The sequence below is a fragment of the Cetorhinus maximus genome, chromosome 29 (genome assembly GCF_964194155.1).
Source record: "Cetorhinus maximus chromosome 29, sCetMax3.hap1.1, whole genome shotgun sequence".
In the NCBI taxonomy this organism is placed as follows: domain Eukaryota; kingdom Metazoa; phylum Chordata; class Chondrichthyes; order Lamniformes; family Cetorhinidae; genus Cetorhinus; species Cetorhinus maximus.
The window spans coordinates 7,545,483-7,560,649 of NC_135907.1; the positions used below are offsets into that span (position 1 = coordinate 7,545,483).

At 42.2% G+C, this 15,167-nt stretch overlaps 1 protein-coding gene across 7 annotated transcripts in view; it reads left to right on the plus strand.

Moving 5' to 3' along the window:
- Nucleotides 1–1,301: 1,301 nt before the first annotated feature.
- The window catches only part of ift56 (intraflagellar transport 56), an 80,127-nt gene continuing 66,261 nt past the window's right edge, over nucleotides 1,302–15,167 (plus strand). For 4 of the 7 annotated variants that reach the window (XR_013573692.1, XR_013573693.1, XM_078532069.1 and 1 more), the window contains exons 1-7: nucleotides 1,908–2,088; nucleotides 3,718–3,855; nucleotides 5,578–5,670; nucleotides 8,738–8,852; nucleotides 9,401–9,450; nucleotides 10,441–10,586; nucleotides 13,908–14,079. Coding sequence is in view for 5 of the 7 variants with exons in the window: in XM_078532069.1 (XP_078388195.1) it covers nucleotides 2,074–2,088; nucleotides 3,718–3,855; nucleotides 5,578–5,670; nucleotides 8,738–8,852; nucleotides 9,401–9,450; nucleotides 10,441–10,586; nucleotides 13,908–14,079 (729 nt within the window). In the remaining 2 variants the exon portion in view is untranslated. Of the gene's footprint in view, nucleotides 1,398–1,907; nucleotides 2,225–3,219; nucleotides 3,340–3,717; nucleotides 3,856–5,577; nucleotides 5,671–8,737; nucleotides 8,853–9,400; nucleotides 9,451–10,440; nucleotides 10,587–13,907; nucleotides 14,080–15,167 lie in introns of those variants that run through there. The other 3 variants (XM_078532071.1, XM_078532072.1, XM_078532073.1) reach the window with 3 other exon arrangements.

A 15,167-nucleotide genomic window follows, 5' to 3' on the forward strand; every position in this document is an offset into this window, starting at 1 on the left:
GAGGGTTGACCACCACCTTTTCAAGGGCAACTAGAGATGGGCAATAAATGCTGGCCCAGCCAGCGAAGTCCACATCCTGTGAATGATTTTTTTAAAAATCCTTCCTGAGGTTAAAGGACAAAAATTGTGCACAGTGCTCCAGATATGGTCGTGACAAGGTCCTACAAAATTTCAGGCAGCTTTATTTACTCTTTGTAATAAAGACTAACATAACATGCCATTACTGTAATTGTGAATCTTAAGTGTAAATCTATGCCTGTGTGTGAATGCAGGATTTACGTAAATGTGCACTGTCCATTAAACAGCATGTAAGACTGCATACCTTCTGAGGTATTACTGTGAAAACATTTTGGTAAATTTGCCAGTTCTCCCACTACTACAGTATATGCAAGTCTTTAAAAACCGTGTTGAGCACCAATCACTCCAAAGATGGAGTCTGTGGAGCCCATACTCACAAGAGGCACCAATTTGGTGCTGAAATGACATTGGTGGCCATGCCTTCAGTTGCCTAGGCCCCAAGCTCTGAAATTCCCTCCCTACAACTCTTCACTTGTCCTCACTTTCCTCCTCGAAGTAGGGTTGCCAACTGAGGTTAAATGTATTCCTGGGAGTTTCATCTCATGACTTGCTCCGCACTTCAGCCATGAGTCAGCCGACACATCCATCCTTGTGGTGCACTGTCTTCCTAAACCAACTGGAAAACCAAAAGGCTCATTACCCAATTGGATGATGCTTGAGTGTTAGCCAAGCAGCCATTTTCCCCATTTTTCAGTATTTTTATATCTGGTAAAGACAAATGTTCAAAGAAAAATGTCAAAAAAACAATCTTCTTTAACGTCCCTATGATTTTTCTACCTACCTCTTTGACCAAGATTTTGATCATCTGACCTAATATCTCCTAATGTAGCTCGGTGTCATATTTTGTTTTATAATGCTCCAGTGTAGGGCTTGGGATGTTTCATTGTGTTAAATTGTCGTTGAGGTGTGCAGACGGAGAGCCTTTGCTCTGAGGTAGGGGAGGGGGCGGGGTTTGGTTACCATGACGACCGCGGAGGTGGGGGGCGGGCGTCGTTGTCATCATGACCGGAGGGGGCGGGATTTCATTGCTCCGCATGCCGGTCAGGGCGGGGCTTCGTTGCTCCGCATGCTGGTGGGGGCAGGGCTTCGTTGCTCGGCATGCCGGTCAGGGCGGGGCTTCGTTGCTCGGCATGCCGGTCAGAGCGGGGCTTCGTTGCCCTGCATGCTGGTGGGGGCGGGGCTTCGCTGCTCTGGATGCTGGTGGGGGCGGGGCTTCGTTGCCATGACGGCCCGTGGGGGTGGCTTTGTTGCTATGACGGCCGGGGCAGGCGTTTGGAGTTCTTGGAGCTGGAAGCCGAGGGGGGAGATCCGACAAAATGGTGGGTTTGGTGCCTAGCCCGAGCCCGGGGAGCCACACAGACCGAACGGTCGCCTTCAGTCTGTTTGCAGGCGCTGGGCCGACAGCAGCTGATTTCGATTCATTTTTTCATCGGATCGAGCTGCAAAACCCTGCGCGGCCTGAGGCGGTTCTGGGAAGGCAGAGTGGGAGTGAGGGAGGCCCAGGGAGTGTGAGGGGATTGTAGGCAGGGGAACTGGGGACAGAGTGGGAGAGGGAGGTCCAGGGAGGGTGGGAGAGGGGATTGGGAACAGTGGGAGAGGGGATTGGGAACAGTGGGAGAGGGAGGTCCAGGGATGGTGGGAGAGGGGATTGGGAACAGTGGGAGAGGGAGGTCCGGGGGGGGTGGTGGGCAGGGTCACTGAGTGGGAATGAGGGAGAGTAAGGGGAGAATGGGCAGGGGGAGCCGGGGCTGTGGCAGTGAGGGTAGGCAGGGGAACTGGGGATAGATTGGGAGAGGGAGGTCCAGGGAGGGTGGGCAGGGTGACTAGGGGCAGAGAGGATGTGAGGGAGGCCTACAGAGTGTATAGGAGGGAAAGGGGTCTGGGGAATCTGAGAGGGCGAAAGTCAGAATGAATTTGCAGGGAACTTGAAAACCTGTTATAAAGTTATGCTCCCAGGCAGTTCCACCTGGCAATGCTCTGGGCGCAAAGGATAAGATGACCCCAGATAAGGTATTGTGCCCTCGGGCAAATAGTGACCCAGAAAATTTCCTGGTGCATGAAAATCCTTCCTGAATACCCAAACTTTTTAATTCTCTTTTTGGAGTATGTCTAATGCATAAGTGAGGGATAGAAAGGAGTATGCAGTGTATGTTACCTTGGTTAAAGGTGCTTGGATAAATATAATGCATAATAAATGCATTGGAAAAACATTTACAAATTTCTTTTGCTGTTTCTATTAGCTCTATTAGTATATTGTACAGCTACTGTGCTGTCTGAATGGTGTGTGGAGTAGAATACAAGCAAGAGTTGAGATTTGTTATAAAGTGAAAATGACATTGTCAAAAAAGTGTAATTGCTGCTTTAGTAGCCAGCTTTGAAAGGATTTTTCCATATTTAAGATTAACTAGAAAGGAAACAAATGTAAAACAAAAACAGAATTACCTGGAAAAAACTCAGCAGGTCTGGCAGCATCGGTGGAGAAGAAAAGAGTTGACAAATGTATTGTGTTCAAAATCCCGGTCAACATTTTCCATTTCAAGTGATGGCCAGGACACCTATAAATGATCAGGGAGGTAACTCTAAACATCAAGCTGCTCTGACAGCATGTGCTGGTTACTGATTTTTTTTCCCACTAAGTTGAGCCAACAGAGACTTGGTGGTTTAGACAGTGGAGTTGAAAAACACTGACAGTATTTATTATTTATAAGCAGTGTTTGAATGTGCTTCAATAGTGTAACATCACAACTGGAGTAATTATTTGTATGTTTGTTTTATGTTTGTATTGTGTGTGTGCAACTGTTAAAAGTTAGGCTGCTAAAGATTTTTGCCTTGCTACACTGTGAAGCCTATATTTTCTGCCCTGGCTATTTGCTGTGCTCCCACTCTGTGTATCTCCAGATTTGGTTTAAAAAATATGATTACTCTTGCATAAGGATGCTCAGAATAATCTACCAGGAATCAAGGGGATTCCTGATAAGGCTTCTCATAGAACCATAGAATGGCCTCCTTCTGTGCTGTAACCATTCAGCTTGTCGTGTCTGTGTCGACTCTCTGCAAGAGCAACTCATCTCGTCCCGCCTTATTCTTCCTCTTCAGATAATGAGCACATTCTCAACCTTTTTTATATCAAAATGGTAAAAGAACAAAGATCCCAGACTTTCCTTCATCTTTAAGCAATCATTTTTGTTGGAGAATGAAAATTATCCAGGATGATGAGGTTCCACTGCTGATTTGACCCTACTAGAGAAAGCAAATTATGGGGTGAGGGTAGGGCTTGGCTTCATTGTGATACCCTCTATAGTTGAATAACCTGCAGGAACTCACAGCTGTCGAGACTGCAATGAAGAATGGTCACATGGAACCTGATGATATACCAAATTAGCCTGAGCACCTTTAGAAATTGAGTCCTGTGAAACTATTTCAGTGAGGATAGTGCAGTAGTAAATTGGGACAAACAAAAGCAAATTTTTAAAAATGTCTTTACTGTGGAGGAGTTTGCTGGTACTATATGCTTTTCATGTGTCTTGGTGGCTGGGATTTCAGTTATACAGTTGACCAAAGATAACTGCAATGTTTGTGCAAGCACTCTATGTAAATACCCTCCAGATTTGAGTGTCAGTGTTTTCCCATTCTATCCAGATGCTGTCACGTGCAAAACCTGCGGTCAGTGGGGAGATACTGCAGATGGATAAAAAGAAGAAAAAGGGGAAAAAGATTCCAAAGCTGGAGGAATATCTGACCAACAGAGACTACTCAGGGGCTCTGACGTTGCTGGAGGTAAAATCAGATGTTGAGATCAGTCGATTTGTACATCCAATGCAATTATCCCTTAGAGTTCAAAAGTAACCTGTGGTTCATAGTCAAGGCAAGGAGAGAAACAATGTGATTCACTGATTCCTTAAATCTGTCTCAGCCTTGACTCAATTGATATTACTCTCTCCTCCAAGTTAGAGGTTGTGAGCTGAAGCCCCACTCCAAAGACTGGGTTACACAATCAAGGCTAACACTTCAGTGCAGTGCCGAGGGAGTTTGTACTGTCTGAGATGGTGGCTTGCGGATGAGAAGTTCAATCAAAGCACTGTCTACCTCTTGGGTGGGCGTAATAGATCCCACAACACTAACAAGAACAGCAGAGTTTGCCTGATCTTGGCCAATAATTATCCCTGAATCAACATCCCAAGACAGATGGTCATTTACCTCAGTTGGTTTGCAGGTCCTTGAAGTATCAAACTTGGCTACCATGCTTCCTACAGTTACTACGTTTATTTAATTGTAAAACATTTTGGGATGGTCCTAAGATTAAAAAAGGCACTATATAAATGCAATTTCGTCCTTTCTTAAAAAGCTGTCATAAATCAGAGACATTCATAGCAATCAGTTCTTTTTATATATCTAACTGTAATAGTCACAATCAAAAGCATCTGACCCCCTGAAACTGTGCTACCTTGCAGAAATACATGTTTACCTGTGAAGGAAAATGACTGTCAAAGTTCTCCATGGATTTCTATTAGTTTTATCATGTGTTTGAAGCTCGCTGAGTAATTGTGTGGGGAATGTCTCCCTTCTTCTAATGTCTCCTTTCTGTATTTCTGATTGTGCCATGGCAGGTTTTCCTGTTTTAAATATGTATTCAACCTTTTGCTGTAAAAGAACATGTCCGTATTTTCTTCAGAGTAATTCTTTCCCTATGTGTTAGCAACATTATAAAGCTAGGAGGAAGATTTCCTCTGATCACAAATTTGCATGGAAATTCTAACTCTTCAGGAACACTTTGCTAGAAATATTTTGGAGGAAATCTTCCTCTTGTATTTAAAATGCTGCTAATCCATATTAACCAGAGGGAAGTTCCCTCCTTGCTATCCGACACTGTAAATCAGGCTTTGAGCTATGCACATTGTGACTAGATCTGTGTTGTTGCAGTGTTTCACTGGGTTGGTTTTATGTGTTTTTAAATGTACTTAATGCTTATGCACTATAGTATCTGAAGTGGTAATGAGCCATTTGTACACAGAAATTTTCAGAGAAAATAATTGTGTGCTTTATACAGAAAAAGATTTCTGTTTATGACCATTTGACAGGTTTATCATGCAAATTCAATTTTGGGGAAAAAGGGAGGAGCAGTACATTGATGTTTTATCCAACTCGGAGCACAAGCAATATAGTACAGATTCTGGAAATCAAGAAGTAGTACAGAAAATGCTGGAAACACTCAGCAGGTCAAGATGCTACCTGACATGCTGAGTATTTCCAGCATTTTCTGGTTTTGCTTCTGCTCTAGAACCATTGCGCACAATTTCTGACAGAGGAAATGCTAGAGCTAATAGAATAGACCAGGTTTGTATTCACTTGAGCATAGGGGATTAAGGGATGATCTAATTGTTGTGTTTAAGATGATTAGAGGAGTTACACGGGTAGATAGGGAGAAACTATTTCCTCTCGAGGTGGGGGAGCTGCGGCTCTTTTTGTTTCAGTTGGCAGTAACTTCTTTTTCTATCCTAGTTCAAGCGGCACGTGGGTGAGAGTGAGGAAGACATTGACTTATGGATGGGATACTGTGCATTCCACCTTGGGGATTATAGGAGGGCCATGGAGGTAAGGGAAACCTTGCAAAGAATATGAATTCTGACATTTTAAGTCTGCCCTAGGTATCAGGAAGACTTCACAGCCAGTATATGAAGGTGCTATAAATCCTCTTCTCCATCAACCAGGCCCTTATCATTGATCACCATCCCTGCATTCATTCCTAGCTCCAGGATAAGAAACCACAGTATGTTTATCGTGTTGTGTATTAGCGGATTGGAACTGTTTTTCACTCGCCTCCTTCCTGAGCTCCCCGACAAGCAAAACAGTGGTTTAAAAATATTCCATCACTTTACTTCTTAAAACACACTTTCTTTGAACTTCCTTCAAGGTTAACGTTAACCAGTGTACGTGATTAATCTTGGGCCAAATATCTATAACCACATACGCTCATGTGATTTGATGGCTTGCAAGCTGTAATCCTGAGTTGGGCCCTCTCAGCACAGAGAACTGCTAGCAGGGATTTCGCAGGTCAAGAGAGACTTATTTTGTGTTCATTTAAATTACCTGCACTTTCCCAGTCAGCGCATCCTGTCTGTGGTGTCACCTCTGCTGCTTCATGTGTGCCACCCGTTTTGAAGCTGACTTGTTCAGAGGAACAATTTACTCAATGCTGCAAGGAGACTTGATTCTATTTTTCTTTGCTTTAAGCATTTATCTATTCTTCCCTTAAAAGGTGCAGTTGTATTTCCCTATCTCAACTATGCACTATGACAAAGCAATCCATGCTCCATCAATTCTCCATGTAAAGAAATTTCTTTGAACCTCCCTCTGTGCTTTCTCAGTGAAAGTTTTAAATTTATGGCCCCTCGTCACTGAATAGCTAGTGAAAATAGACTCATAGAATAGTTTCACACAAGGAGGCCATTTGCCCCATTGAGTCCATGCTAAAGGCTCTTACAGAGAGTCAGAAAGTCCCACTTTTCCTCCTTGACCTTTCCTGCTCTGCATTTTTTTTTCCACACAGGTGCTTCTCCAATTCCCTTTTGAAAGTCATGACTAAATCTGACTCCATCACTCTTTCAGGCAGAGTATTCCAGTTCATAACCACTCTCTTTATAAAGAAAGGTTTGCATCATGTAGTTCCTGGTTCTTCTGCCAATCATCTTAAATCAGTGTCTTCTTGTTCTCAATCTTTCTGCCAATGGGACCAGTTTCTCTCTATCTTCTCTCTTCAGACCCCTCGTGATTTTGAACACTTCTACCAAACCTCCTCTCAACCTTCTCTTTGGAGAACAGTCCCAACTTCTCCAAGATATATACGTAACTGAAGTCCATCATTCTGGGAACATTCTAGCAAATCTTTTCAGCATCCTCCCTAAATATAGAAAAAAACACAAAAGTAGTCCTTCTATCAAAAGCCTTTATCATTTTCAAAACATGTAAAAATTTGCAATAGTATTTCTCACAAGGTTTTGCATAATCGTCACGATTGACAGAATTTTTTTGTCTTGGGCCCTGCCTTTGCAGCGGTGTGAGCAGGTTTACATAGGTATGCTATGCAGCTGTAAAGACACGAGGATACCAGCATTAGATTCCATATTGTGAGACACTTGCGGCCGCCAAAGAATTTATGTCATCTCCTGTATTGTGTTCAACACATACTGGCACAAGGTAATAGGAAAGCCACGGAGCAGAAAATGCCACTCAATCCATCAAAGCCCATCCCCCTATATCCCCCTATATCCCCCATCCATTTGAAAGCCCCAAATGTCTTCAGCTCTACTGCTTTACCCCAGAAATTATTCCTAAGTTTTATCTGGTCATCATTCATCCAAAGTTATGGCAGGTTCCCACTTTTTTTAAGTGGGTGAAATCTGAATATAATACAACAAAACCTTGTCTTTCCAGCCCAAGGGGCACTGACTGTATTGTGGGTATGTTGTTAGAAATTGGGCCTCAAGAACTTATTTTACAGCAGGACAGGACATTGGAGCTCCTGTTGCTGAACAACAGGACACTGGGTCACAAGTGTGTGAACAGAGAAACATTGGTCTTTGAGCCTGCTCTGTCATTCAGTAAGATCATGGCTGAGCTGTTTGTGGTCTCAGTTCCATTTTCTTGCCTGCCCCCCCATAACCCTTGACTCCCATGTCTATCAAAAAGCTATCCAACTCAGCCCTGGGTAAATTCAATGACCCAGCCTCCACAGCTTTCTGGGGAGGAGAGTCCCACATGATAATGAGCCTCTGAGAGGGAATTTTTTTCTGCATCTCCATCTTAAAAGGACAACCTCTTATTCTTAAACTGTGTCCCCTAATTCAACTCTCCTCCACAAGAGGAAATACCCTCCTGTTATCTACCCTTTCAAGCATCCATCCGTCATTGGAGACCCCCAGTCTGGGGATTCCCCATTCTCCACTTTGCCATTAAGCAAAACAGAAAATGCATGAAATATTCAGCAGGTCTGGCAGTATCTGTGGAGAGAGATACAGTGAAAATGGAAGCAATGCTCAGCAGGTCAGGCAGCTTCTGTGGGGAGAAAAACAGAGTTGATGTAATGTTTAAACATTTAGTCTGTTTTTCTCCCCACAGAAGCTGCCTGACCTGCTGAGTATCACTTCCATTTTCTGTTTTTATTTCAGATTTCCAGTATCCACAATAATTTGCTTTTGTTTCCACTTTACCACATTTACTATTAGTGAATAGAGTGCAGGCATTTTCCAACAGGAATGGAAATTTAATATCCAGTCACCCTAAGCTATTCTTGTGTAGTTCCTGGTGGCTGGACATGGGCTACAGTTGAGGTGTGGCTCAGTTTCTTGCCTTGACCAGGGAAACCTTATCACATGTAGGGATTTCAGATGAGAGAGTGCATTGATTTGCAGAAATATGCTTTTTTTTGATTATGTAGGTGGGGATTACCACCTAATACATGAATGCACTGGCATGTAGGACCTGATTTGCACTGCACATGAAACAAAGACTGCCTTGAAGTGTGTTAAAGGTTGTCATCCTTCTGCAAGGCCCACATGACATTGTGAATTGGTCAGAGTTCATTCTTGTGGATTGTGCACGTAATATAATGATTGTCCCAGGTACATGTGATTTATGACCTTTCTCTGTTTGTGTGTTTCAGGAATATGAAGCCCTGACGAAGAGTGAAGACTGTCACCCTGATGTTTGGGTGAATCTAGCATGTACTTTCTTTTTCCTAGGGATGTATAAGGAGGCAGAGGAGGCAGCAACGAAAGGTGACTCCTTAGATTGGAGAAGTTTAAGTGACTTTTAGTATAAGCGATTTTGATAGAGTAGATGTCAGATGGTCAAAATTGTTTCCACTGACAGGTGGGTCAGCAACCAGAGAACACAAATTTAAAATAATTGGCAAAAACCAGAGATGAAGATAAGACATTTCATGCAGCAAGTTATTATGATCTGGAACACACAGCCTAACAGGATGATGGAAGCACATTTGATAGTAACTTTCAAAAGGATCTCTATTTAAAAAGGAAAAAAAGAATGCAGGGCTATGGGGAAGGAGCAAAGGAGTGATGCTAATTGAATAACTCTTTTAAGAGAGCCGTATGGCCTCCTTCTGTGCTATTTGTTTTACCATAACTTGTATTTTTAAAAATAATCCATTTATTGTAAAGCACTTATTTCCAGTGGGGTTCTGTACCAACGTACTGTGCACTTCATTACTTGAGAACTTAGAAGAGAGAGGAACATAAATCTTCAAAGATGACTCGAAATTCAGATATTGACTAATTCATGACTAGAAATCCACTTCTATTTTCAGCTCCTAAAAGTCGACTGCAGAATCGCCTGTTGTTTCATTTGGCTCACAAGGTAATCTCTTCAAATCATTGAATGTGTAATGGTTAATGCTACTGAAACCCTCATCCATGCCTTTGTTATTTCTAAATTTGAGGAATCCAATGCACTCATGGCCAGGTTCCCACTCTCTACACTCCCTAAACTTGATGTGATTCAAAACCTGAGTCCTAACTTGCATCAAGTCCCAATCACTGATCATCCCTGTGCTCACTGGCATTCACTGGGTCCCAATTAAGCACATCTTAGTTTTAAAATTCCCATCCTTGTTTTCAAATCCTTCCATGGCCTTCCCCCTCCCTATATCTATCATCTCCTCCAGCCTTTCAATCCCAGATATCTATACCTCTTGAGCATCCCCAATTTTAACCACTCCATCATTGGTGGCTGTGCCTTCAGTTGTCTGGGCTCTAAGCTCTGAAATTTGTTCCCTAAAACACTCTACCTCTCCTCCTCTCTTTGCTCCTTTAAGTTGATCCTTAAAACCTACTTCTTTGGCCAAGCTTTTGATCTTCAGCCTTAATGTTTTCTTACATGGATATCTGACACATTTTGTTTGATAATGTAACTGTGAGTCACCTTGGGAATGTTAAAAGTGCTGTATAAATACGAGCTATTATTGTACATTATAAAGTAATTCGTGATTGTTTTCCAAATACTAGTTGGTCCATTTTGTTTGTCTCCTGTGTACGTGTGCCCCCTCTCTATTTCTAGCTCACATTTTTATTGTTTTGTGTCCTTATCTCCCCCACTGTTTCTCCCTCGTTCCCTGTTCCTTTCTCAATTGTGTTTTTCTGTTCATCTTTCTCTATGGCTATCACACACTTTTTGTCTTTCTTTCCTGTCTTTAGTTTTTTTACTCCACTTTCTATTCAGCTGTTTCATGTTCCTTTTCAGTAAGTCTCTCCTTCCCTCAATTACCTTTCTCTTTTGTTTGCCTCCCTTGTTTCTCTTCGTAATGTGTTTATTTTAATAGATAATTGATTTCCTTGGTTTTTGTGCTAGTTCAGTGATGAGAAGAGGCTGATGAACTACCACCAGAATTTACAGGACATCACTGAGGATCAACTCAGTCTGGCTTCAATCCACTACATGCGTTCCCATTACCAAGAGGCAATTGATATCTACAAGCGCATCCTACTTGACAACCGGTAATTCCTGCCATTGTTCTTATATGTTCACTGCCAAATATAGGGGAAGGAAAATATTGCCCAGTTGCTGGTTACCTGAGACAACAGGCATGGGTAGAGGAGCGGTAGGCTTGTGGAGTAAGCTAACGTCCTGTTTGCAAGTTGGTAACATCAGTACACTGGCCAAGACAGTCCAGATAGGACTTGTGCAGTCCCATTGAGTAGTAACGAGTTATTAATGGGTCTACAGAACCCATTGTAGAAGTGGTAAATGTGACAAGTTAATGTTGTACCCTCATCCCAGCCATCTGGAACTGTTTTATTTAGCCAAATAATTTCATTGTCTTCACTATGGAAGGACACCTGACAACTTCTCGGTGCTAACTTTCAGGACGAAACAATGGAGTTGCATCCACACTCAATGTCTCAATTGATAACTTGAGTTTTTGGGTGAGCTGATTAGTTTTTCCCACCAATTTGACTGAAAATTCCCACCTGTCATTGATCTGTGGTAGCTGCTGTTCATTGGCTTTGCTCTAATTTGTCCATAGAGCAATGTGACTGAACATCTCCTTGTTACTGGTTCATGGCAATTGCTATTTATTCATTCCTGATAAGTCAGTGACCATTTCTATTCTAACCTTTGGTCATGGGTTCTTATGCAGGTTTTGAACCTGGTTGACGATCAGGAGTCATCATGAATTGAAGACCTATTTCAACCAGGCTTATTCTGAAGTTAAAAAAAGTGAAAAGCTTTTTCTGAACTTTCCATTCCATTCAGCAAGATGCGTTATCTAAATTTCAGTTCATATTATTTCCCTAAAGAAGTGACTCAGAAGGTCAGCTACTCTTCCCCATTCCAGTTCCTGTGACCCCATGTATCCCCACTTGTTGCCCTCTTTATGTTTCGCTCTGTTTGTCTTTGAAATATTATTTTTGCACAACTTTTGGACTTTTTGAAGTTATTTTCTTTTTTCTGTAATAGCCATCCAATGGGGAACTGAACCACTGGTTCACATGGATGAGCCCAGTGGTTCACGTATTTTATACAAGATACCTGTTAAAAATCTTTGGAGGACTTTTATTCATTCGCTAATTCCCGTAGACCGGTGCACACTGTTATTTATCTCATTAGATAAAAAGCATTTATACTGGGGAGCAGATAGGGTAGATAGAAAGAAAGCATTTCTGCTGTTTAGGGAGTCTAGCACTAGGAGGAATATTTTTAAAAATTAGAGCTAGACCTTTCGGGAGTTAAATTAGAAAACTTTTCTACACAGTGATAGAAATTGGGAGCTCTCTTCCGCAAATGGCAGTTGATGTTAGATCAATTATAAATTTATATCTGAGATTTGGTAACAAAAACCTATCACAGGCGTTAAGGGTAATGGGACAAATGTGGGTATGTGGGGTTAGGTCGCAGACCTAATCTAAAGGAACAGGCGCAAGGAGCTGAATGGCCTTCCCCTGCATCTTTATAGACATTAAAAGCGAGATGAAGAATGTGTATGAGAGCACAGAGTGCTGAATATACAGAAAAAGAATCAGAGACAAACAACTTGCAATTGTCACACACAATTTCTCCTCATCTCTGTTTAAAGCATTAAGTTAGAGGGTGGCACAAAAATTGGAACATTAACAGACAGAAGGGAGGCAGACGATGCAGAGAATGGAGGCTAAACAGAGACAGAGCTACTGAAAGACTGAGACACTTGTTTTAAATCTTTGCCTGTGACCAAACGATGACAACGTATATTCAAAAAGTGCCTTTAACATAATAAAATATCCCAAGGTGCTCCAGAGGCATTATAAAACAAAATATGAAACAGAAACACATAAGACATGTGACCAAAAGCTTGGTAAAGGAGTTGGTTTTAAGGAATGTCTTAAAGAAAGTAAGCAAGGTAGAGAGGCAGGGATGTTTAGGGAGGAAATTCCAGAGTTCGGGCTTCAGGCAGCTGACGGTATGGCCGTCAATAGCGGAGCAATTAAAATAAGGGATGCTCGAGAGGCAGGAATTAGATTAGAATTAAAAGGAGCACAGAGATCTCGGCAGTTTGTAGGTCTAGAAGAGATTACAAAGATGGGGAAGGGTGGAGTCATGGAGGGATTTCAATCACAGAATTGTTATAGTGCAGAAGGAGGCTATTTGACCAGTCGTGTCTGTATCGGCTCTCCAAATGACCAATGTACCTAGAGCCATTCCCCCCACCTTCTCCCCGTAACCTTGCGTTCTTCCTTTTCAGATAATAATCCAATTCCCCCTTTGAGTGCTTCGATTGAACCTGCCTCCACCACAGTTAAGCAGAGTTATTCCAGATCTTAACAGCTTGAAAAGATTTCTCTTCCTGTCTCCATTGCTTCTTTTGTCAATTACGTAAAATGTGTAATTTGAAAAGTAAATTTGAAAGTAAGAATGAGAATTTAAAATGGAGGCATTGTTGAACCAGGAGCTAGTGTAGGAAAGGGTGATAGGTGAATGGGATTTGGTACAAGTTTTGGACAACCTCATGCTTACGGAAGGTATAATGTGGGAGACCAGTCTAGGGTGTGTTAGAATAGTCAAGTCTGGAGATAACAAAGGCAATGATGATGGTTTCAGCAAAAATACAACTGAGACTGGGAGGGGGATAGGCGGTGATACGGAGGTGGAAGTGGGCAGTGTCAGTGTCAACTCGGGGTCAGATACTATGGAGGTAGGCAAGACCTCATGAGATATTAAAGACAAGTGGGTAGCCATGAATATGGGCTGGAGAGTTTACATGGAGGGAAATCAGGGTGACCAAATGTGTCTCATTTTAAGGGATTGTCCCTTGTTTTATTTGACTGCTTTTGAAATACTTTTTGAAACATAGTGACTGTTGTAGTGTAGGAAATGTGGCAGCCAATATGTGCACAGTAAAGTCCCACAAACAGCAATGTGTTAATGACAGATAATCTATTTTTTTGATGTTGATTGAGGGTTAAATATTGGCCAAGACTCCAAGGATAACTTCAAAATAGTGTCATTGGGGTCTTTTATATTCACCCGAACAAGTAGATGGGTCCTTGTTCAACATCTAATCTGAAAATGACAGTGAAGAACTACCTCAATACTGCATTGGCGTGTCAGCATAGAATTTTGTGCTCAAGCCCTGGACTGGGACTTGAACCCAGAACCTCAGAGGCAAGCGTGCTACCAACTGATAAGCCACAGTTGACACTCCTCCAATCTCTCCCAGTCCTCCCAGTAAACTCCCCCAGCCCCCCTTCCCAACACACAGATTATTACTGCCATGCTCTCCTTTTAAACTAGAATCTGGTTCTTCAAGCTTGCTAACTTTTCCCTTCATGTTTTGCTAGGGAATTCATGGCCTTAAATGTGTATGTAGCACTCTGCTACTATAAACTGGACTATTATGATGTTTCCCAGGAAGTCCTGGCGGTCTATCTACAACATTATCCTGACAGCACTATCGCTCTGAACCTGAAAGCCTGCAATCACTTCCGACTCTACAACGGCAAGGCAGCAGAGGTAACATCCTGAGCTGAGGATAGAGACTAAGATTTAAGTTTTCCTTCATTCCCACAACAGACCTGTCGAGTCCTAGACAAAGCCTTCCCTGGCAGCCTGCTTACATGGTCGTTTATCCAGGTCCTTTGAGAAAATCCTGGAACTCCCTCCTTAACCGCATTGTGCATGTACCTACAGAACATGGATTACAGTGGTTCAAGAAGGCAGCTCAACCTTCTCTAGGGCAATTAGGGATGGGCAATAAATTGCTGGCCTAGCCTCCTACGCCCACATCCCATGAATGAATTTTTAAAAAAATCACAGGAAAGCCATTTGGTCCATCATGTCTGTCAGAGTGGTAGAGGGCAATCACTTGGTGGAATCATTTAAGGACCAATTGAATATAGCAAGGGGGAGCAGTACTGTAAGGGCTTTCTGGATTGATTAATTCAAGTGGGCTGAAGAGTTATCTGTAATTATCTTGTGAAAGCATATTTTTCAATATTAAGATTTTAACAACAACAACTTGTATTTATAAGTCACCTTTAACATAAAACATCCCACGGTGCTTCATTGTGACACTATAAAACAAAATAAGACACTGAGCCACATAATGTGATATTAGAGCAGATGACCAAACGCTTGGTCAAAGAGGTAGGTTTTAAGGATGCCTTAAAAGAGGAAGGTGAGCTAGAGAGGCAGAGAGGTTTAGGGAGGGAATTTCAGCATTTTAGACAGCTAAAGGTGTGGCCATCATGGTGGAGTGGTTAAAATCTAGGATGTTCAAGAAGCTGGAATTAGAGAAGTGCAGATATCTCAGGGTTGTGTGGCCAGAGGAGATAACAAGAAACAGGTAGGAATAAATGGGTCTTTTTCAGAGTGGCAGGTAGTGACTAGTGGGGTACCGCAGGAATCAGTGCTTGGGTCCCAGCTATTCACAATATATATCAATTATTTGGATGAAGGAACTAAATGTAATATTTCCAAGTTTGCTGACAACACGAAACTGGGTAGGAATAGACCATAAGACATAGGAGCAGAAATTAGGCCATCCGGCCCATCGAGTCTGCTCTGCCATTCAATCATGGCTGATAAGTTTCTCAATCCCA